The sequence below is a fragment of the Fundulus heteroclitus genome, chromosome 5 (genome assembly GCF_011125445.2).
Source record: "Fundulus heteroclitus isolate FHET01 chromosome 5, MU-UCD_Fhet_4.1, whole genome shotgun sequence".
Classification (NCBI taxonomy): Eukaryota; Metazoa; Chordata; class Actinopteri; order Cyprinodontiformes; family Fundulidae; genus Fundulus; species Fundulus heteroclitus.
The window spans coordinates 29344947-29369167 of NC_046365.1; the positions used below are offsets into that span (position 1 = coordinate 29344947).

At 38.8% G+C, this 24221-nt stretch overlaps 1 protein-coding gene across 5 annotated transcripts in view; it reads right to left on the minus strand.

The window, feature by feature from the left end:
• Positions 1–1168: 1168 nt before the first annotated feature.
• Positions 1169–24221, minus strand: part of LOC105915387 — a 65284-nt gene continuing 42231 nt past the window's right edge. Inside the window, exons 1-12 of one of the 5 annotated variants that reach the window (XM_036137364.1) lie at positions 15707–15793; positions 11722–11776; positions 11089–11332; positions 10882–11008; positions 10696–10786; positions 10141–10228; positions 7928–8061; positions 7618–7822; positions 7187–7284; positions 6035–6101; positions 4605–4676; positions 1169–3369 (exon numbers count right to left, since the gene is read on the minus strand). In XM_036137364.1, coding sequence (XP_035993257.1) covers positions 2419–3369; positions 4605–4676; positions 6035–6101; positions 7187–7284; positions 7618–7689 — 1260 coding nt within the window. In that variant the 5' untranslated portion in view covers positions 7690–7822; positions 7928–8061; positions 10141–10228; ... (3 more) ...; positions 11722–11776; positions 15707–15793 and the 3' untranslated portion in view covers positions 1169–2418. Of the gene's footprint in view, positions 3370–4604; positions 4677–6034; positions 6102–7186; positions 7285–7617; positions 7823–7927; positions 8062–10140; positions 10229–10695; positions 10787–10881; positions 11009–11088; positions 11333–11721; positions 11777–13045; positions 13133–15706; positions 15794–24221 lie in introns of those variants that run through there. The other 4 variants (XM_036137366.1, XM_036137368.1, XM_036137365.1 and 1 more) reach the window with 4 other exon arrangements.

Consider the following 24221-nt stretch of genomic DNA (forward strand, 5'->3'; position numbering starts at 1 on the left):
ATTCTTGAAAAAATCTCGTCTCCACAATTAACAGGCACATGAGGGCCACTGAGAAACACCTTGACATTAAGGCCATCAACTAAGTTCAACAGATGAATGTAATCCTCTTTCAATACTTCTGATTTTCTTATCTGGGTGACGTCGCCCAGGGCTTCAGCTTGTATTATGAGTTTTTCCAAGATCGGGCGTTCTTTCAAGATCCTTGGAAGGATGTCTGATATATCAGACACCAGGCCACAGTTCGAATCGTTATAAATCAACACCTCTGTGTTTTTCTTGTTAGAGAAATGTTTAATCCCACTTACAGATCGATTGCATAAAATCAGGGTCAGTAAGTTGCTGGGCTGGTGGTCACCGTTTGGAGTCGCAGGCAGGGTTGTTTCATTTCCATACGCACCGTTTACATCATAATTCAGTTTGAGTCGGCATATCTTCTGTTCTATAACAGCGATCTTCTGTAGAAGCGTGTCAAGGTCCACTGTGGTGAAGGTAGGCATCTTTCCAAAATCAAAATCAAAAATAAATAAAAAGAAAATAAATAAAATAACTAAATCCAACTTTCCGTGGTTTTGGCAAAGAGATAAAAAGGAGATAAAAAGTAAAAGGCAGGAAAATGCAAGCAAGCAGGGAGCAGAGAAAAAAGCATCCGAGCAGGCAGAGAGGCGGAGACAGATGAAACAATGTACAGGGTCTACACTGTCTGATTCATATGGTGTTTAGACAGAAATTTCTGCTGTACTTTGGGCTGTTGTCCTTCTCTCTCTACCTTTGCTAATCACACACATAAAGCATAAATGGGGTTGAATGTGCATACAACACCTTGAACTACACAAGCCAAGAAGCTACTGGAGATAAGCCATTTCCGTCTTTTGGTTGAGGGGTTGAGCGATAGTGGGACTGAATCCACGTTTTAGCCGGATATAGCTTGTTGGTCACATTTAGGTTTAGATTGAGTTTACAGGGGTTGAATAATTGTTTCACGGCTGACAAACTAACCTAAGACTTTTTCTTCTTAGTTCAGAATAGTAATATTTTCCGTTAGTAAGGGTAACAGTGCTAACAACTGCACCCCCACACGAGCACTGTTCGATTAGTTTTGTCAGCTGTTGTGTGAATTTTAAGATTATCGAAGTGTTGCTAAAAAGCAAGACAAAAAACAGAAACGTTAACCTTTCTCATGGCTTTATTGAACATTTAACAATGGCTCTAGAATGGCTTCTCAACAAGTTGAAAAGCACAGACCTTAGATATAAAATTATATTGAAAATATAAATAAAATACATTCTGAAAAAAATCAGATCCTGGTTATTGATGCTTGGATTAGTAAATTGTTAAAATGAAATAAAACCAAGACACTAGAGCTGTAACACTGAAACTTAGGTTTCCTATATTACCAGTATTTCTGCTTTTAACATCTGTGCTGCTGATAAATCATCTGATCAATCTAGGTGTTACCATCAGAAGACACATTATTTTTCCAACAACACCATCACCAAAGTCAGACCTTTAAGATACGCAATTTATCAAAAATAATTCACGTCCGTTCAAATATTTATATCATGTCAGTGCATCTTAAAGCTAACATACACATTTAAATCAGGGACATTGTTAAAAATAGAAACGATGCCAATAAATGCTGCGCCAAATAAATAAATTAAAAGATCTGTTAAACTTCTTGCAGGACATCATCAAAAGACGTCTTATCTTTACTGACACTATGCCATATCCAACAGAAATGCATTGCATTCATTGTGACTGAAAGAAAGGAAGAAGATAAACTAGAAACGCTACAATACTGTTTGTATAAAAGCTTTAAAAATTGACTTCTTAAGAAAACAACACCGTCATTGTAATGAAATTACATTTTCTGACTTAAGTTACTGCACCCTGAGCTCAGAGATTTAATCTGTCTGATTCACATCAGAGGAACTACAGATAGTAATGACTAATATGAGCAGTAAAAACCTTCATTGCTTAGAAATCGAAGAACAACTGTGAAAAGTGTCTGTTGTACAAACATAATTCACATTAACATGCAATTTTTTTTAGACATACAACGGTTCAGCATCCAGATTGACACATCTCAGCTGTTTTAATGAGCAAGATCAATGAAAGACATTATCATATTCAAATAGCATGTTGGTTATGTCTCGTATTTCATAAGATAAGATAGACTTTATTGATCTCACAGTGGAGAAATTCACGTGTCACATTGGCTCAATAACCAAAAGAAGGTGCCAAAAGGAGGAAAAGGTGCATGAGGTATATGATGTATATACTGGTAAATACACTAGTATCAAAATGAGAAAATACATTCATTAAAACTGTCATCTTCCGTTAGTACATTGAGCACTGGATAAATTCCTGAAAATAATGTTATGGTATATCTGACTGTAATATAAGATCTGCTGCCCATTATCAGGTCTCTTTCTGCCTCACCGGCATGTAGCCATCATCACAGGACTGCTGCTGTGCACTACCTGAAAGAGCAATCTGCTTAAGGAAGTCATTAACATGGAGAGATGGTAAGAATGGACTCCTAGTTGACTCACAGATGTTTAAGTGCTGCTGTGGTAGGGTGATGGGAGGATGAGGAGGGAAAAGGAAACAAGTCATTTCAGAGGGCTTATCTTCCTCGTCTGTTCTATCTTCCTGTCTCTCCTCAGCTGTCATGCTAACATCTTGCCAACCTGAAGGTTGCAGCCCTGGGATTTTTTTATAACCTGAACAAATCTGGATAGAGTTTTTGCCCAAGATGCTCCCGCTGCCTCCAAACAATGTCTGGAAATCAAACTTTTTCTCATTCCCTTCCTTGTCTTCCTCCTCTATTTGTCCCTTGTGGGGTGTCTCCTCATCTTGTCCATAACTCATATTGATGCTGTCTGCTTCCATGCTTTCCTGACTGACTTCTTCACAACTGCACATGCCTGAATCTACACTGTGGAGCCTGTGGCGCTCGGCCTGTTGCTTTTTAACCTTCTCATAGTCTGAAACAACCACTGACACCTTTTCATTACCACTCATTAACAGTAACTTGACCATTTCTGAATCTTTTTTTGCCACTAATTCACTGTCATGTTCAGTGTTTTTTTCTTCAGCTTGGCCCCCAACAGGCTTGTAGGGGGCATCAACTGCACAGGCCTGCAGTTTATCAGTAGGTACACAAGAAGAAGTACACAGCTCAGAGTAACTGGGGTTGGAGAAGCTGGAGCAGCTCGAGTTGTAATTGTTGCTTTCTGTAATAATTTTTACAGTTGGCTTGCAGAACTGCACGGCATCCACGGTGGAGGTTACTTCATAAGGGACAATGTCCACTGAGCTAAAGAAAGACTGGACATTTTCACTGGTAAAGTGAGACCCTAACCAAGTCTGTGGAAGAAACAAATAACAAGGTCAGGGGAGTTGAAGAAATACACCCAAAAAACAGCTCTTCTATATGAGTTAAAATGTCATCAAGTTATACAGAGGCATTTCAACATATTTAATTATCATCAAAAGTTATTATGAACACTAAAATCTTATATGACTTGTTATGAGCATGGTATGGCCGGCCCTACAGAATTATGAACAAGACAGTTGGCTTGTCTGTGTTTTCTGTAGTAGTCCAGCAGACTGTAAGCAGCGCCCTCCACGGGACGTTCCATCCCAAAAGTTAATTGTTAAAGAAGCTTAAATTTCACAGAGTTCCTCAGAAGATTCACTGTAGACAATAAATCATATGCTATACAGTCATATTAATAGTAAGCTGAATGATGGGAAATGAGGTATAGAAAAAGTTAGTCCAGTAACACCCCAGTAATTTGTTTCTTAGCCTGCAAGAGGTTTCTGAGACTTTCTGGTTCAGGAATGGCTAAACACACAGAATGTGTCACTTGTAGCCCATGTCCCAGATAAGTTTTTGTGGTGGTTCTTGAAGCGTGGACTCTGACATAGGATTTGCTTCACAATCTTCTCAAGGTTTTTCCTTCCACTCAGCTTTCCATTAGTATTGGCAGATAAAGAACTCGAGGAACTGCTAGCTTCATTTTAGCAATGACCATTTTTTTTAACTTATTGTCCTTGTGGAGGGTGTAGTAGACCATAACATATCATTTCTGGCCTGAAACCCACAATTTTAAATTAGTCTTATTTAATATCAAAGTTAACAGAAACCAAACCAGAAATATAACATGAGTAGTAATAATATATGTGCTTTACTTTTTGAAATAGTTACTGAAATAAATTAACATCTTAATGATAATCTATATTGTTGAGCTTTACCTAAACGTTATAGAAACAAAAAATTAATACCATTTTTTAGTGAATTTTAAGTCAAATTTTTTTTTCCGATTACTTCACTGATTCCACTTTTTTCATTTTCCTGGCTCTTCCAAGTTCTTCGACAAAATCTGGTTGTGTTTTTATCACGACTGTACAATTTCACGATCTAAATGCTACCCTATGCTTAATTTCTTTGACTGATGCCTTCAATCCAAATACCTTTGAAATATCCCCATTTACAAACTGCCACAGAAAAAAAATCAATCTGTTCTGATAAACATTTTAATAGCTTCAACTCAACAATATTAAGGCAAACACTAAAAAAAAGAAATTAACAAACTTACCTGGACTGCAGATCTCTCCGGTTTTGATCCAAGAGAATCCCCTTTGTCTTTAGAATTCAGAGTAAACCAGTCCTGTGAAGAAAATACAGTTTCACAATTTAACCACAGTTAGCGTTTAGCATGTAGGCCCAAAAAATGCAGTTTTGGTATCCTATTGTGCACCTCCTTAAACATATTTGCTTGGGTCCAATAGATGCTTTATTTTAGACTACAAACAAGATTTGATTTCATTTACCTTTTTTTTGCCAGTTCTTGATAAAAATCTGATTTATTTAGCGTACGACTAAAAGTTATGTCACAGATTATTACAAAAAGCTCTGGATCTCTGCAGTTATTCCAGTGTCACTATTCTCTAATGAACACTCTCCTTTGCCAGTTCTTCAGTTTAGATGGACGGTCCTTACTTAGTTTGCAGATGTGTTTAAAAGTTTTGAACAGTACTTTATGAGATGTACAAACTTTATAATTTAACCCAATTCTGCTATAATGGCTTTCACAACTTTATCTGTCTGCTGTGTTTCTTGGTCTTCGTAAGGGGCTGTTTGTTCACTCAAGTTTTCTAACAAACCTTCACAAAATAGTTGTATTTATACAGAATTAAAATACACAGAAGTGGACCATATTTTCTGATTAATGTACTTCTAAACTTTGAAAACATGAGCTCTTGTCTTACTTTAGACAGGTCTACCACATAACATCCCAATATAATGTACTAAAGTTTGTGCTTTTACTATGTAAAAAGTGCTTGCAAGTCAGATTTAATGGTGTTTACCTTATGTAAAGTGTAAAGAATTGAAAAAGTCATATTTTTCATAGAGTAAACAAGTGTGATATCCTCTTCAGAAATCAAATGAAATAACAAAACTAAATCTAGCAAACCGAATGTATGGTATAAATATTAGAAGAGATCAAAACAAGAAAATAAAAGCGATACATTGGCTGTTGATTATTCTCTTCTCTCATTAACTGGCTTTTTGCTATACTCAGTAGATGGCCAGGTCTCTTTAACTTATTGTGTAGCCTGGAAGCTAAGACGATTTGGGAAGCATTGCTCCAAGTCTATAATATATTTGTTGACTGCTACATTAATCTTAGTTTAAGTCTGATTCAACCCTTCCAGTTCATGAGTCTGGTTTATTTAGGAGAAGATATACTTTTGTGACCATGTTTTTATTTTTTCCAGAAAGCCTTGTGAGCTGCACAGCATGAAATCATTTTCAGATACACTACAGATTTCCAGCCTCTTGCCCTAAATATGGAGTCATTATTGCCACGATCTATGTTGTCTACTTACTCAAACGTCAACAAGTAAATTGTGGCATTTCTAATTTTTCTTTGTGTAATATTTTATAAATTAAAGATTTACAAAAAAAAGTACATTTGGTCAAATAAACAGCTTAAGAGTAAATTAAAGAAATCTACACGATTACCTGGAAGATGTCAGATTTCCCAGGGTCTGGTAAGGGTGGACCTTTAAAACTCTTCACCATGTAGATCCTGAAACAATTAAAAACATAATAAATTATCAGAGCTCTGATTACCCCGTATGTTCCTAACAGAGCACTTCGCTCTCAGACTGCAGGTCTGCTGGTGGTTCATAGAGTCTCTAAAAGTAGAATGGGAGGCAGATCCTTTAGCTATCAGGCTCCTCTCCTGTGGAACCAACTCCCAGTTTTGGTCCGTGAGGCAGACACCCTGTCTACTTTTAAGACTAATCTTAAAACTTTCCTTTTTGACAAAGCTTATAGTTAGAGTGGCTCATGTTACTCTGAGCTACCTCTATAGTTATGCTGCTATAGGCTTAGGCTACTGGAGGACATCAGGGCCTATTTTTCTCACTCTAATGAGTTCTACTGTTCTCCAGTTTTGCATTGCCTGTCGTCATTTCAGCTTTTCACTTTTTGTTCTCTCTCTTTTTTTTCTTCATAGTAGGTACACCTGGTCTGGCGTTCTGTTAGCTGTGACATCATCCAGGGAAGACAGATCATCCGCTATTATCATCTAATGTAGAACAGATTACTAGATCAATGTGTGCTTCTGTGCTTCTTTGTCTCTCTTGTTGTGTCTCTGCTCTGTCTTCTCTAACCCCCAGTCGGTCGAGGCAGATGGCCGTTCATACTGAGCCCGGTTCTGCCGGAGGTTTTCCTTCCTGTTAATGGGGAGTTTTTCTTTTCACTGTCGCTTCATGCTTGCTCAGTATGAGGGATTGCTGCAAAGCCATGGACAATGCAGATCACTCTCCCTGTAGCTCTACGCTTCTCCAGGAGTGAATGCTGCTTGTCGGGACTTTGATGCAATCAACTGGTTCCCTTATATAGGAAATTCTTGACCAATCTGTATAATCTGACCCAATCTGTATAATCTGACCCAATCTGTATAAGGTAATATGATTGAATTTGACTTTGTAAAGTGCCTTGAGATGACATGTTTCATGAATTGGCGCTATATAAATAAAATTGAATTGAATTGAATTTAATAACATTTTCCAAAGATGTTTTCATCACAATAACACAACAGCAGATTAACATTGCATATTGCAGTCTGATAAAATGTTTTGTGAAAATGATCTTATAGTCTCTCACAGTGTCTTTTTACGTATTATCAGGACCACACCAGTGAGTAAAAGACCCATCGCTGCCAGGGTTAAAACACCAGTTCTTGTAACTCCCATACCCATACTCTGAAAAACACAGAACAGAGAGATTAAAATTAGTTGAGATCAATGCTTACAATATTTATATTGCTGCAGAGATTCTGATTAAAGTGTGTTGTGGTTGAGATTTAGGCGGCATTTTTATACCCGACTCAATTTAAAAATATAAATCTGCAATATTCCTTCGGTTTGGGAGTGATTCATACATTAGCTAAACTACCAAGGAGAGTTTAATGTCCTGCTTCTAATCCAGTTTTTGAAAGCTTCAAACAGACTTTAACTCTTAAACTAAGGACTGTTGAGATTAAAATATGGATTCAGCCAGACCGAATAACTTTATTCAGTTTTCCAACATTTTACCTGATATTGGTTTCTGTGTTCCCACTGGTGACACCCATGACTCTGTGGGGCTCCAATCACTCCAGATCCCATTTAGAGCTTCTTCAGAGACTTTCACGCGAACACGCGCTTCATAAGTCTCGTCTCTTATGAGCAAACTGGGATCCAGCTGCACCTCACAGGACCTTTCGCACCGATCCTTCTGTTTAGTCTGAACAGAAGGATCCTGACAAAGAAAAACAATTAGCAGATAGTTAGCAGGCTGTTACAGTTTATAGATTACTCACTTAAAACAGTGTAACAGTGTAATTATATTTGAATATTTACTTACATTCCATGACTTATCTTTTTGTTTCCACTGTAGCTGGGACTGGAATTGTGTAATTACGTCATGCTCTTTAACTTGTGTAAACCACGTCACAGTAGTCTGGTTTACATTGGGTTTTCCTGGTGGATTCAACTTAACTGTAAAATCCAACAACCAGTTGTCAATAGCTAGATGGATGCCAGTTAACGCAACAAGAGGTTATACAGTGGCAGGCAAAATGATTTACACCTTGTTGAACTTTCTCAGATTTGTCACTTTACAACCACAAACTCCAATGTATATTATTTTATTGTGATTTTACACACTGGACGAGACAACAGCAACATGCAGCGCCAGAGTCCCATGTGGCTCCTTGGCTCTTTTACTGTGGCTCATAGAAAAATGTATTAAGTAGTGTTTTTAGCCACTTAAGAAGTGTGGTTTTAGCAGTTCCACTGTATTTTATGAAATATCTGTTTAGAATCTCTACAAAAGAATGAAAATAATGGTACAAGGATGTTTTGCCATTTTGTTTTATTAATTTGCAAAGTATGTGCTTAATTTATTTTTATTAGAACACCTATTTTTCCTTGAATTTAAATAAATATTGAAAGAATCTTTGCCTGTAAAAATTAGATGATTTTCTTTGTTTTTAAATCTGGAAATAGAGTTAAAATTAAATGTTATGATTTATCTTTGACAGTGAAACATTTTACATATTACAAGTTCATACAATTTTATATCCAACTTGTTGATGGGAGTTCCTGAGGACTGATTATGTTAGCTTCTTCCAACTACACTAATTTGGCTTGGTCTGATATGTACCAAGCTGCATTTTTAAGTAATTGGTTACTTTAGCTAAATTTCCACGTATGTGTTGCAATAATGCAGTTGCACTTTAATCAGACTAAGATTAATCTGTGGCTTTGTGGCTGTTAAAGACAAATTATTCCAGCTATCAGTGGATAATTTTCCTTCAGTTACCAACAGATGTGGAATCAAGATGTATGTAGCTAAAGAATCTAAATTTAAAGTGACCCCCAAACCTCCGCAGTGGTGCTGATTTTTAGTTATCCACTAAATGGATGATGAAAATCTTTACCCCACTGCCTGGGCCGATCGACCGCCAAAGGAAAAACAACAGCTTTAGAAAAGGAAAGACAACTCTGCTGACAGCATATCACGCATGACTTTGAATTTAAAAAATAGCAACATAGTTTTGCCCTTTTATGATTGGTAATAAGTCATTAATGAATGATGGCTGGTGAAAAGAAAATTTCTCTCCAGGGACAACAATAACATTATACTGACTTATTCTGGCCTTTCTCTTCATGGCAATAATCTCAGCTGTAAGCAAAAAATTACCACAGAAAAATACTCAATACACAACTAATAAGACACTGTGATATAAAAGCATTGAAAAAAGAAAATTAAGGGATTAAGACTTAAATAAACATTTCCCTGTAAAATCCCACAGAAGGGAAATTTTCCTCTGTGTTTAACCCCTTCCTTAGGGCACAGGGTGCTGCCACACTGAGTGGTGCATGGGGAGCGATCTGTGGTCAAGGGTTTTGCTCAGGGACCCAGACTGCAGGCTGAGTTTCAAACCAGCAACCTTTTCTGCTTCTCCAAGGGGCAAATGTCCAGCTCCCTAACCTCTAGACTACCACTCCCACTTCAGCTTATCCTCCCATCTTTGAAAGACAAATGATGATGCTATTAAGGTTAAGATGTAAAAGCTGATGTTCCCTCATGCTTTTAACTAAGTTTTGATGTACAAGAGGCCATTTTTTCTTTTTACAAATAAAAATGTTGTACTAGAAGTTGCCAGCACATGTTATTTGGCAAAAAGTTATACAACACATCTTTTTCTCAGAGGTTCAAATAAGTTTTGCAGCTCTTGGTATATTTCAGTTTTTTGCAGTGGGTAAAAAGATGGCTCTTTCGATTGAAAAGACTGCTGTTTCCTGGGACAGTCCCACAAAAGTAATACAGAAACTATGAAAGGAAAACAACACAATACTATTTTCAAAAACAGTTGGTTGCACTAGATTTTATTTAGGGTTGTCAGATGAAAAAGCTGTTAATGCCTAAGTATGCCACAGTTTTTATATTCATATTTGTAAAAACCTTTCATTATGATCCAGTTTGTGTTGGTCTGGTTGAAAGTTTGTCGTTGTATAGTGACAACATTTAAGGAGCAGAGATACTTTTGTAAGGTGTGCATCAATACTCACTGTGACTCGAAGGCTTGTAGAACATGTTTTGAATTTGTTTTGAATGTGTGCAGTTCGCCTTAACGGATAACACATCAGAGGACATAAACTGAAAATGAATAAATCAAATATTTTTACATTTAGAAAGTAGGTACATACCAATTTACAAAATCTCTTGAAACAATAACATCAGGTTATTCCTATGTGATAATGAAACATCTTTTTTTCTTTCTTGACAATATATATTTTAAAATATTTTATACGTTGAGCAAAGATAAGACAGGAAAAGTTCCACATCCCAGAAAAAAATAAAACAGGGAAACAGTGTAGAAACAGTGTAGGATTTTCAGTAGTTTTTAAGCTGTTTTTTTTTTTTTTTTTTTTTTTGGCCAACACAAAGACTGATTTTAATCCTGCCATCTAAGTTAATTCAGCACATAGGTCAGACTTAACATGAAAAAAGTGGAAGCAGTGGCGCAGTGGAAGGACTATCATGTTTGGTTTTATGGAAAAGGAGAACCACACCGTCAGCATGTGTGAATTTGATACCATTGATTCATCTCAATGTGTACTCACAATATAATCCTCTTCGAAGACTAGAGAGAAGCTTTTAGAAGCTGAGTTCAAGGCATCAAATGGTTTTAAGTCACAGGAAGTCCTGTAGGGCCTGGTAAAAAGAGAAAAAGTCTTTGTGTTAATTTTTTTCATCATACTATGTTACATAAAGCATTTAATTTAAATAAAAACAGCACTGCTTATTACTCTGAATCATTCGGTTCTGGAACTTGTTCTGCTTGCACTGTGCACACATCATCTGTATGATCACAGACAGGTGACTCGTTCCACACACAGGTGATGGTATGATCATAGTCATTGTAGCAAGTAAGACCTAGAATAGAACATTGACATTTTATTAAGGGAAATAGAACTATTATAGGTTTTTATCGAGTAATAAGTTGAAAAACTCACCCTTCAGTGGAAGGCTGGTGCAATGATCACCTCTAGCTCTGTAGAGTTGAAGAAAATATAGCAGAAGAGAAAGAGAAAATCCCATTCTAGTTCTCCCCATTATTCCATATATGGGTTCTTCTTTTGGGAGATATGATCATCTGGGATGGATGGATTTCAATCTTCTGTGGCCAGAAGGTTTGAGGGTGTCTGCTTGATTGAGAGCATCAATCACTGCCTAATTGATTTTCTTTCCATCTTCCAGCTGACAAAGGAAAAAAAGGGAACAAATTAGTTTTACTCTTAGTCACAAACTCTCCTGAACACTTACATTGCAACATAAAGACATAATAATCAGGAAATGTTCCACAACCTATAAGTGAACAATCAAAACAATCTTTAACTGTTTCTGTAGGTGTGAGTGTACAGGTAGGCAGATTAAAATCACTTAGAATTTAACTGAAGATTTTCTGCTGAAATATTTCCTAATAAATGTCTTTTATGCAAACCTCATCAAAACATGTTCTCTAAAAGAAAGTGCTCCCTCAATTGCCTACTAGCTCCTCTTCATTAACTCACAACAAGATGTAATAAATCTGCTCTTTTTGGAAGACTAAAAGCCTGAGAGGAGACAAGAACTATTTAGCATCTTACCTGCTTGTGAAGCAGCTCGAGATCTGCTTCAAATTCCTCAATTTCCCCCGACACACTGTGAAAGAGCGTCAAACAGGGTTTTTCTCCCGGCAAAAACCCTATATCACACAAAACCACTGATAAGATTGATAAGATAGAAACTGTCTGAACTATTGAAAGATCACTACTAAGAACTGACAGCATAAAAAGGGTATTTTCTCAAAGACGTCTGCACTGCATTAATATCTTCTAACTAATGGTTAGAAATCTATTTGACCCATTAAAGAAAAGTGTTTTATTCTATTACTCATCGGCTGATGAACAGGGAAATATTTATAAAAACACCTACTCTGGGGTTGACTCCACATACTCAGGTTGAAATATTTGTCTTATGCCATGCAGGTAAAGCTACTTATGATTTTCTTGATGTGTGCTGCATAGACAAACACCAAACCTGATCATTCTCATCTTTTCCGTCAGAATCACAAGCGCATTTGAAGTATGACACTAACAGGATGAAAAGATATGCATATGTGGGTTTCATGTAGGATTTGTGGTCTGTGGTAATTTTAGTCAAACACCCACAGCCCCCTGCAGCATCTTTGCACAAAAACAACAGGATCAACAAGTGCAAATAATTTCCAGTGATTTGTGATAAAGAAAACATTTGAAAAGTTTTAGACACTAGCGTAGGTTAAATTTTCATTTATCATATTCATTTATGTATGGAAGGCAAGGGATCTAATTTAGCACAACATTAACAATTCCAAACACTACTGTAAACGTCTGTGCAAAAACACTCACAGATTTATAAATTGAATCATTCTGCATAAAAATTTTTGCAAACTGATAAATGGAACAATTAGTAGGTGCACTTTCCATTATTTGAATTATTTCTGCACAGCACTGTGGATGTTTTCTTTCATTTCCGTGCACAGGTGGAAACACATGTTCTCACCATCTCTGACCACCTGTTTATGAGGTTTAATAAAGGTCAGAAGGCTTCTTTTTTTTTCTAAAACCATAAAATGTTCCATTATTTTGACAGGTGCACATCCTGCTAGGAACACCTCCACCTCAGTAAACGGCTTTAATCTGATTAGAAGGTGAAACATTTTTTTTCAAGCCGAACTAACAGAAAAGTGAAGTGTGTATTTTGAGTTATTAGAATACAGTTAACGCATACTAGTAAAGAGGAAGAAGATATTTAAGTGGCATTTCACGAATATTCTTGGTGTTAGTAAAATAAATTGCATTTATTTTTGAATAAGATATTCCACTTAGGCAGTTGAGCTACAGGTAGCGCCTATTGGGGATCAATAGATCTCTCAACATTAATTAATACCTTGCTATTGTTAAAGAACATCTCAATTCCAGACAGCCAAGATGCCTTCAGTACATGCTGGATGATTTAATTCGAGTATTTACACACCTAAAACTGCAGCTCTGCAAAGTAAAACAAGTAAAAAAAAATTGTAAATGAAGCTATGAAGACCTAAAGACAGCCAAGAAATGTGCTTGTGTCACTTAACCTGTTGTCAAAAACAAGTGTATGCTCTTGCAATGCATACTGTGTTTTGATGAGAATGAGACTCAATGTAGCCTAGTTTTTTGCAATGGGAAATCACTAGAAATTCAATTGACTCACTATGGTTGACCTTGTGTACAAAACAGCAGAAACATGTTTTCTTTATATGGCATTATCAAATCAAGAGTTCTGTCTTATCTTACGCCTATTTTAACAGTGTATCTCTCTATGGCTTAAAAAAAAAAAGTATGTTCATGTTCGGTATCCGTCTTCCTCTGACATTTGGACTTCCCCTAAACAAGTCCAACTGAAAAACTGAAAACACATACTGTCTCTTCTCACTCTGTTTTATGAAGACCTGAGCAAGAAAAAAACCACAAACTACAGAAACTAAAGAGAGACAAAAAAACCCACTTCCTAACCTCTTTTTCTTCCCAGAAGATGACTTTAGTTTCAAACAAGAAATGTAGAAATATGTATATTTTGGTCATGTCCTGCTCTATATATTTTATAGATTTTTACATGTAATGTAAATATACTGAAACCAGACAGAAATGCATGTTGTTGTTTGTTTGTTTTTTTCAAAGCAGTCCTCTTAAAAGTAATACTGCAGTTGTGCAAATGTTTAATCCAAAGTTTTGCTGCATTAAAATCATGTTAGGATGACATGCTGTTGCACTGTGGTGTAGTTGGTAGCACTGTTGACTTGCAGCAAGAAGTTACTGGGTTCAAATCTTAACTTGCATGGGGTTTGTATATTCTCTCTGGTTACTCCTGCTTCCTCCCAAAAACATGACTGTCATGAAAGTCTCTCCATATGTGCATGGTTGTTTGTCTTGTGTGTCTCAATTTCCCCTTTTCCAGAGCCTCTACTTAGGACAGCTCCATTCAGCCCGCTATGTGAGCGTTTTCATTACTGTTTTCTGCCCCCACCTCCAAGAAGTGTTTCCTCTCATCCAGCCATTCCTGTGTCAATGGAAAAACAACAAGTTCTTGGCCGAGTCGCGTACAGCAGCGTGGAGCTGAAACCATCAATACAAAAGGAGTGCATGTTACCTCTGATGGACTGGTGAGCTGTCTTGCCCGATAAATGTTGCAGATAGGCATACTTTTTTGAAGCAGATTTAGGTTCAGTTCCAGTATTCAATCTTCTTCGGTAAACTCCTACTGTCGATTCTAGATAATCTGATAAACCTAAAATTAAGTTTAGCTGTCCTATAATTATTTTGACATTTGCTCATTTGCATCCTTTAGATAAAAAGACATTACAAAGGACCAAATGATCTCATAGCACAAGGTATCAGCCATGGGAAGGACATAAAGTATGACCACAGCCCTATATTTATATTACGGTGATAATATCGAATTTTTGACAAGGTCACCTACTAGATGTAGCAATAACCTCCAGTATAATCTACATATGTCTGCTTTATGTGAGTTAGGTCGGAAGGCAGAAAGCTTTTGGTAAAGAATACATTTGTAAAAGCACACCATACTTACATTGACATTCATTCTTTTTCATGTTCTACAATCAAGAATCTTTATTGTCATTATGTGCTACCATAATGACCTTTTTGAATTTCCCTTAGGTGTGAGTGTATTTGTGCTTGGCTGCGTGTCTGTATGTTGGCCTGTAATGGACTGGTGACCTGCTCAACTTGGACCGCCCACCACCACCCACACCTCAGCAAGTAGAAGCAGGAATGGATGATGGATGAATGGATTTATCTTAATTAATCTTTCAATCCCTGGCTCTACCAAATGGGTTATATGTTTGTCTTCTTTGAAATAAAAATAAAAAAATCTAAGTTTGTCTTGTATTTACATTCAACAACTCAGTTGTAACCCCTTTGACCACAACATTGAACTTTTTATAAAGGCTGGTTGTCTTTCGTTTTGGTTTTCCCATACGGTTTACACCTCCACAGTGCTGATGTCATTTCTCCTTCTTGTTATACTTTCTTCAAGCTTCCTGCTTTTACCACACATTTCATTTACATAACACAGCAAAAGTTTCCATTTCGTCCTCTCGTCTTTTCCTATGAAAGACACATTTACTCTCATGAGATACTTTTCGAAGCGGTGAATAAAGGTTTGTGATCATTCACCAAGACGGAAATCTTCATTTTGAAAACATCGTATAGATTGACCTCATCTCCAAGTGACATTTATGGATACGTTTCAGCTCTACATTAAATGACACAAGAAAAATAACAATTTTGTTAAACTACACTACAATATTTTTACTGGCAGCTTTATCTCCCTCAGCCAAAAACGTAAAACTCGAAAAACCACACTGGTAACTTCTCAAAGTACTCAATCTTATCAACCTCTACATCAGGATGTCAAGTCTGTCGTGACACAACTTCTCGCCACAGACTCATTCATGTCTTACAATGAAATGCCTGATTGACACAAATAACTGCTTGATCAACATCAATAACTGTTAGCCCAAAATCAAAAAGCAAAGGAGCCTACCTTCAAAACGGTGTTTTGTGAAGAGTTCTGACCTTTTCTGATTGTTTTGTATCTGTTGAACTCAAAGTGACTAATCTGGAGTTTTCATGCATGTTACTCAGGCTCCCCCTCTAAAGTGACGACCTGGAAAGGTTGTGCGCAAAGCACTAAAAAAAAGCTGTGGCTGACTGCGGCATGTGGTTTAGTTGATAGTAATTGTGTGATCTTCGATCCATCAAGCAATGCAAAACAGCCGGGTGGAATCCCCAAAGTATATTTTCTGTTTCCTTTTCTCAACACTTCATCTCTATGCTGATGGTAGGAGAATCTGCCTTTCTGGAAAATGTTGTTTCATTTATCGTGTGATCAATTCACAAACTTCTAAGAAAGGATGTGACTTTCAAATGTTGATGAAAAATTTTAATTCTGAAAAGAGGAAGTTATACTGGATGCAAAAGATCTCACATAAGTACTGGGGTGGTAATTTTATGAGTGGATATAAATTTCTCCTTTTTAATGACTGAATAATTCAATTGAACAAATAAATAAAAGTTCACACTCTTTACATTAGAACAACTTAAAGTCTCAAATGGAGATGGAAGTAGTTTCCAAAGATTTATCCGTCAAGTAATTCAGTTCCGAGCTGTGAACACAGCAACTTAGTAAAGTGCAAAGACACAGCATTGTATGTATGCCTTAATAATTAAACAGTGTCCCAGCCAACATGTCACACCATTTTATGCTATGTTAAAGAAACTGTTGAACATTCACTTCAGCTGGCCTCCCAAACAAGGAAGTGGCTGACACGGCAGGGGAGCTTTTTTTTTTTTTTTACCACTTTTTCCATTTCTGCAGCAGGTTCTGGCTCTAGATCCAGAAAGACAAATGCAGGAAATGGTAAATGGCTTGTACTTGTATAGTGCTTTAACTAGTCTTGACGACCTCCAAAGCGCTTTACACTACAGTCAGTCATTCACCCATTCTCACACACCCTGACGGTGGTGAGCTATTTTAGTAGCTACAGCTGCCCTGGGGCAGACTGACAGAGGCGAGGCTACCATGCACCGGCACCACCAGGCCCTCTGACCACCACCAGCAGGCAATGCGGGTGAAGTGTCTTGCCCAAGGACACAACAACAGAGACAGTCAGTGCGGGGGATCAAACCGGCAACCTGCCAATTGCAAGATGAACTCCCTAACCTCTGTGCCACGTCGCCCGGAAAAAAGGTTTTGTAGTAACCATCTACATACGACGCTGACATGTAGAACCTTTGTAACGATTTGTCAACACAGTATACAGATGCTCACTTACAATGTATGAAAATATTTTTATATAAATATTTTTTCCTCACTGACATTTAATAAGACTAAACTGTTACTGTTTAAGGTGAGTAAGGATTACCATAATTATCTTAGATTTTCATAAAACTTCTGATTCCTTTAGTATTTGGCAGGACTGCATAATTTGGTTCAAACGTTGTGGCAATGTTTCATCTAGGGTGGTTGGCTTTAATGATTTCAATACGGTATTTTCTCAAAAAAATGTTTCCTTATGATGTCATCAACTTTGTGAAGTGTAGCAGTCCCTCCAGCAGCTAAACAGCCACAAACACAATACTGGGATGTCCATATTTCCCAGTGGAGAGGGTGTTTTCAAGCTTGAAAGATCCCCCTTGTTGTTCCAAATGTAACAATGGTCATCATGGCCAAACACTTCAGTTTTACTTTTATCAGAACACAATTATCCAAATTACTCCAAAAGTCAAGTTCTTTGCCCCTAGGTGTGCTTAAAAACTTTAAAGTCTAACTCTTGAACTGAAAAAAAATCCTGAAAACCGTTGAATAACTTCCAGAATAAGGTAAACTTTGAATATTCATGTATCAAAAGTGTTCAAATTAAGTTTAAATATGAAATATTGCGCATTTTTTACACCGTCAGCGGAATCTAGCTCACGGTTGATCCGGTTGAAGGACTCCAATTTCGGCCAGCGTCTCTCAGCTGCTCCCTTCTCCCATACACGGTGGGACCGTCAACAAATCTGATTTGAATTTTGTTTCTCAAGAGGGCTCCACTGACTCCGCGGAGCTTGAATGTCCAATGTCAAACCAACTTCACCGCGGTCTAGTTCAGGCCAGATAGTAGCACTACATAGTTGGCCGGTGGATCAAAAGGTCCGAAAGAAATGGGATAAATTCGTAAAAGAAACGCGAAAGGACTGGATTGCCGGCACTGACAAAAGTGTGTTATGCAATTCACACTTTACTAGCGAGGATTTTGAGGGGTACTTACAATGAAGCATGGGCTCTATGTCTTGGGCAGCGTTAGATATAGTCTCCTCAGGTTCACCTTGTTCAAACTCCGTTTCTTCGTATATATATTCGGTATCGGAGTCGCCGATGCTTGAGGTGGAGTTTGTAGATGTATCAGACATTTTTTTATTAATTTTTTGTACGTAGAGTAAGAGTTATTAATTAAATTTAATAAATCGGTAGCGAAAGTCGTAGTGTTAGCAGCCGAATGCACGGTACTAGTTCTGTTTGTGACGTCACATTCCGGAGCAGCCCAATTGAGGAATGTTCGGGCTGTTTCGCTTATACAGCAAGTATAAGCACATAATTCACATATAATATACATTTCTTTACTCTGGTGACTATTTGAAAGCATCTGTGTTAAAATACATTCAGTCCAAGAGTTAGACTTTAACCTGGCTTTTAATGTTTATTTTGGAGTAATGTCATAAAAGCATAGAAATGCTGGTAATATATACAATGCCAGGGTGTTTGGATCCAGCTAGCAGACCGCTCTTTGTTTAGGTCAGACCAGACGGCAGCCGCAGAGAGAAGCAAAGATGGGGGCTAGCAATATACATCCACAACACCTAGTCCACAGCTGCAAAGGGGATCAGAATCTTCTTCTCCCCTGACAGTACAGACCATTTAAAGTTGTTAGATACTTCAGCTTTGTTATCTTCATTGCAGCAAGCATCCAGCCAAAAGCTTTATCACCAGACAGATTTATCACCAGTCAAATGAACAGTAACCAAGAAGCAGCTGTGGTTGTTGCAGGAGACTTTAATCACTTTGAACAAAAAGCTGCGCTCCCCAACTTCCATTAATACATTAGATTCCAGAAGAGAGACAATAATATATTAGAGAAAGTTTACTGCAATATCCCAGTAGCATATAAATCTGCTGCAGCTCCTCATTTTGGATCATCAGATCGCATCTCTGTGGAGCTGATCCCATTCAGGTTTGGACTGAGGAGACCTCCTCATCTCTACCGGACTGTGTTGAAAACACAGACTCGGAAGTTTGTGTTAACCTGTTGGTTTATCTGGTCTGTAACCCTATTGGAAGTGCCGTGCAAGGTCTGTTCATAAAACTTACCTTTATGATGGCTCTGCGTTGCCTTCGCTGCACTGTTGGTCCTCGACAACCTCAAATCATGACACATACAGGTTTGGACGGAAGAGGCCTGCTCAGCTTTCCAGGACAGCTTTGAAAATACAGACTGGGAAGTGTTTATGTGGCTGACGTGGTAAGCTTTCTGCTGGTCGATGCATGTGACGATATTTTCTTTTTATGTTCATTCCACATTTGACATTATGCATCCATCTATAAAAACAACCTTTCCAGTATCTTTCTTTCATTCTTTGTCTCATAGTGTTCTTGTGTTGGTGCAATTGTTGCAATCGTTTGTCTCCATAACGTTTGATGACAGAAGACCTTTGTTTCTGTTGAAAACAGGGTTAGGGACACATATGACCTCATGCAAGATTTAATTTTATCTCTGAATACAAGACATTCTCTTTACGTTTTCTTAACACCTTCTTTTTGCCTTTCTCTGAATATAGAAGATTGTGCATTTTTTTGATATATTGTGTTTTTTTGTTTCTAGTTTCCTCTCTTTGTTGATAGATCCTCATTCGTGCTTTCTTTTTTTTTCCCATAAAACCATCTTTTTCTCTATACATTATTCTGTAATGCTCATTTTATATACAGAATATTTTTGTCCACATTTTTCTTCTTTGTCTGATCTGATTGGGTTGTTTGTTGTTCTAGTTGGAGCAATAATCTCTTCCTGATTTTTATCTTTTCCAGTTTGTTATGTTTCAACACTTTATGTGAAAGTTCCTGTAATGCAGAGCAAGAGATGTTTTCACGAGCTGTCTTAGTTGAGGAGGATCATTTATTTGAATGATTCTGAGACACAGCATGACAAGTCACTAGTGTTTGCCTCATAGATGATGCCAGTGTTTGTTTTAACAAATAATCAGAGGGACAATGGTTCATTTATGCAGAAGCGGTGACATGTGATAAGGAATCCCTTCTGTGTGATGTCACTTCATCTGGATCATTGGAAAGGGCAGTGTCTTCAGTTAAATTTACCTTTCACAAAGTTGTTGTGTGTCTGTTCAACAGGTGTGTGGGAACTTGATTCATGGACAGCTTCATCCAGCGTTGGTTGCACTTTTGTAGCGGGTTGTCTATAATCTGGGGTTTCCGTGGCATTTCTCTGGCCAGCGGAGTTTTCACAGCAAAACGTGACTGGCTGAAGATCATACTGGCAGCGTAGAGCAGTTTTCTGTAGACAAGTTTGATCCTGTCAATCATGTCATGAAGACGAGTACATTTCAGCATAACAGCTCTTCCACCAGTTACACCTAGAGGCAATGGCATTCCCGTTGACTTGCGTGAGGGTCAAAGTACGCATGTTCAGGACTCAAGAATCAGCCGTACTTTAATGATCCCAGGGGGAAATTACTTTTGTTACATGCTCCAGAATACACACATTGTTATATATATATTTACAACATTCCACACAAGGTATTACCATATCACAATAGTCATATAACTTCACTGGGGAATCCCAGTGAAGTGATGGTGACTTGTGCAAGAACAGTGCAGAGAATGCTTAAATGACAGTTACAGAGGGGGGGGTGTTAGGATAACTGAGGGAGGCATTGTAGAGATTGAGCGCCACAGGCAGGAATGATTTCCTGTGGCGCTCAGTGGTACATCTGGGTAAGAGGAGCCTTCTGCTAAAAGAGCTCATCTGCTGGGTCAGTGTGTCATGGAGGGGGTGTGAGACATTATCTAAGATGCACTTTAGCCTGGACAGCATCCTCCTCTCTGCCACTGCCGTCAGAGTGTCCAGCTCCTCCCCCACAACATCCCCCGCCCTCCTGCAACCCCTAGCCCAATGCCCCAGCATGTGACAGCGAAGAAGAGCGTGTCGGCAACAACGGACTCATACAACATCCTCAACAGCGTCCCACAGAGGTTAAAGGACCTCAGCCTCCTCAGGAAGAAGAGTCGGCTTTGACCCTTTTTGTAGACCGCCTCGGTGTTCCTGGTCCAGTCAAGCTTATTGTTAAAGTACACTCCAAGGTACTTATACTCATCCACAATGTCAACAGGGACCCCCTGGATGGAAACAGGGGTCACAGGTGTTTTTGTCCTCCTCAGATCCACTATTAGCTCCTTAGTCTTTGTCATGTTGAGCTACAGATGGTTCAGCTCACTCCAAGTGACAAAGTTGCCCACCAATGACCTATATTCACTACTGCTGAGTCATCAGAAAACTTCAGAAGGTAACAGGACTCAGTGCAATAGTTGAAGTCTGAGGTGAAAAGGGTGAAGAGGAAGGGGGAGAGGACAGTCCCCTGAGGGGCCCCGTGTTGCTGACCATCCTGTCAGACACACAGTTCTGCAGGCGTACATACTGTGGTCTGCCCGTCAAGTACTGAACAATCCAGGACAGGATGGGTGCCTCCACCTGCATTGCCGTCATCTTCTCACCCAGTAGAGCCAGGCGGATGGTGTTGAAGGCACTGGAGAAATCAAAGAACATGATTCTCACAGTGCTCGCTGGCTTGTCCAGGTGAGTGTAGACTCTGTTCAGCAGGTAGATGATGCTGTCCTCATCTCCCAGGTGGGGCTGGTAGGCAAACTGTAGTGGATCAGTGAAGGGCCTGACCATGGGCCGTAGCTTCTCCAGGACTAGCCTCTCAAAGGTCTTCATGATGTGGGACATCAGTGCTACCGGTCTGTAGTCCTGAGGGCCGCTAGGTCGCGGCGTCTTTGGCACAGGAACGATGCAGATTGTGGGGGACGTGAGCAGTGGGGAGGGGTGGAGTCGGTGGATGTGGATTGGTGTGGAGAGGAGCGGACAGGGGGTCTGACCGGAGGAGTAGGAGTGGGGGGGGTGGATCTGGCCTTGAAGGCAAAATAGAAGTTCAGTTCATTGGCCCAGTCCACACTACTTTCCAACCCCATGACAGTGGACTTCTGGAACCCTGTGATGGCCCTCATCCCACTCCACACATCTTTCACATTGTTGGTCTGCAGTTCCTTCCCCAGCTTCCTCCTGTATTTATCCTTAGCCTCCCTGATTTTAGGCTTAAGTACTCCTTGAACCCTCCTCGTGTCTTCACGATTGCAATCTCTGAATGCCCTCTTCTTCTCATTCAGAATGGCCTTTATTTCTTTGGTGATCCATGGTTTATTGTTGAAATAACTAGATGGACAATCTCGTCCATCTAGTTATTTAAAGAGCGGACGTTTCCCATAATAACGGATGGGATACACTGCTTAAATCTTCTCCTTTCAATAAGCCTGTCACGTCTCGGGGTTAAAATAAAAATAATCAATTTGAATGAATTTTTTTTTCTAATCAGCCCATATATTCCCGGGGCGATGGACATCATGCCACATTAGTTACCTCACTTGCTTATTGTACAAAGTCAACTTTAACCAAATCTCAGCTTCAGAGCCTTGGCGTCATCCTGGACAGCCCTCTCCATCCTCTCCTTCACTTTCCACAACCTTGGACTATGCAGGACACATAACCAACACTATGATGACGTAATACATTTTAATTTAACTCATATCACACATTACAATAATCAGTGTCTGCTTAGCCTGCTTTTGCGCAACAATTAACTATCACAACTCATGAGTTTATAAAAAGGCATTATTACGTTTTATGGAAGTTTAATAAAACTGTTAAATTTTAGCCCTGTGACTGGCGACCTGTCCAGGATGGACATGGTTAAAGTCTCCCGACATGATGATGAGTGCATTAGGATGTTGGGTCTGTAGTTTAGAAATGGAGGAGTGTATGATGTTGTTGGATTTGGTATGTACAGGACTGAGGGATCTCTCTAGGTAGCATGTAAGGACGTAGTTCAACGACCAGCATTTCAACATCTGGACTGCAGAGCTGTTCTTTAATGGTGATGTGACCAGGGTAACACCATCTGCTGTTCACTAGGATGGCGAGCCCTCCTCCCCTTCGCTTACCGCTCATGGTGTCCCGGTCAGCACGGACGGTGTGAAATCCTTCCACGGAGACAATCTGGTCTGTAACGTCCTTGTGCAGCCAGGTCTCGGTAAAACACATCAGGCTGCACTCGCGGTAATCCGGTTGACTCCGCGTCAGCGCCGTTAGCTCGTCCATCTTGTCATTTAAAGAGCGGACGTTTCCCATAATAACGGATGGGATACACCGCTTAAATCTTCTCCTTTCAATAAGCCTGTCACGTCTCGGGGTTAAAGTAAAAATAATCAATTTGAATGAATTTTTTTTCTAATCAGCCCATATATTCCCGGGGCCGTGGACATCATGCCACATTAGTTACCTCACTTGCTTATTGTACAAAGTCAACTTTAACCAAATCTCAGCTTCAGAGCCTTGGCGTCATCCTGGACAGCCCTCTCCATCCTCTCCTTCACTTTCCACATCCATAACATCACCTGGCTAACTTTCTTATTTGCAGCATCAAGCAACTTAATTTTTGCCAAACTGGTTTACAGTCAACTCACCTCTCCACTTTACAATTTCAACTACCTTCCCTCCCTGTTCCCCAGAAAACCCTCCATAAACTGTAACTAGTACAAAAGACAGCAGCTTGCATCATTACATCATCCACTTCCCACCTGTACATTAACTCCACTGGCTCCCTGCCACAATAAATATTGCACATTGCACATGTGCACATATGCCATCAGACTGTTCAACTACTGAAACCACAAATGGACTCTGTACCACATTCGTATATTGCACGGTTTTAAATAATACTCACCTGGACACAGTGAATTGCACACTGTCTATTTCCCCTGCATTGTTTACATTGTTTACATTCAATTGTTTACATAAATCACTGCTGCGTCTTTATCCTGAAACTTACTGCAATTTACTGTCATTTTTCAAGCTGTATGCAAGCGAAATTTCGTTCTGTACGCACTTTGTGCATACAAAATGACAAATAAAGTTGTCTAAGTCTAAGTATAAATCAATCTTATGAGCATACAAGGCCAGCCACAACCTTGGACTATGCAGGACACATAACCAACACTATGATGACGTAATACATTTTAATTTAACTCAGATCACACATTACAATAATCAGTGTCTGCTTAACCTGCTTTTGCGCAACAATTAATTATCACAACTCATGAGTTTATAAAAAGGCATTATTACGTTTTATGGAAGTTTAATAAAACTGTTAAATTTTAGCCATGTGACTGACGA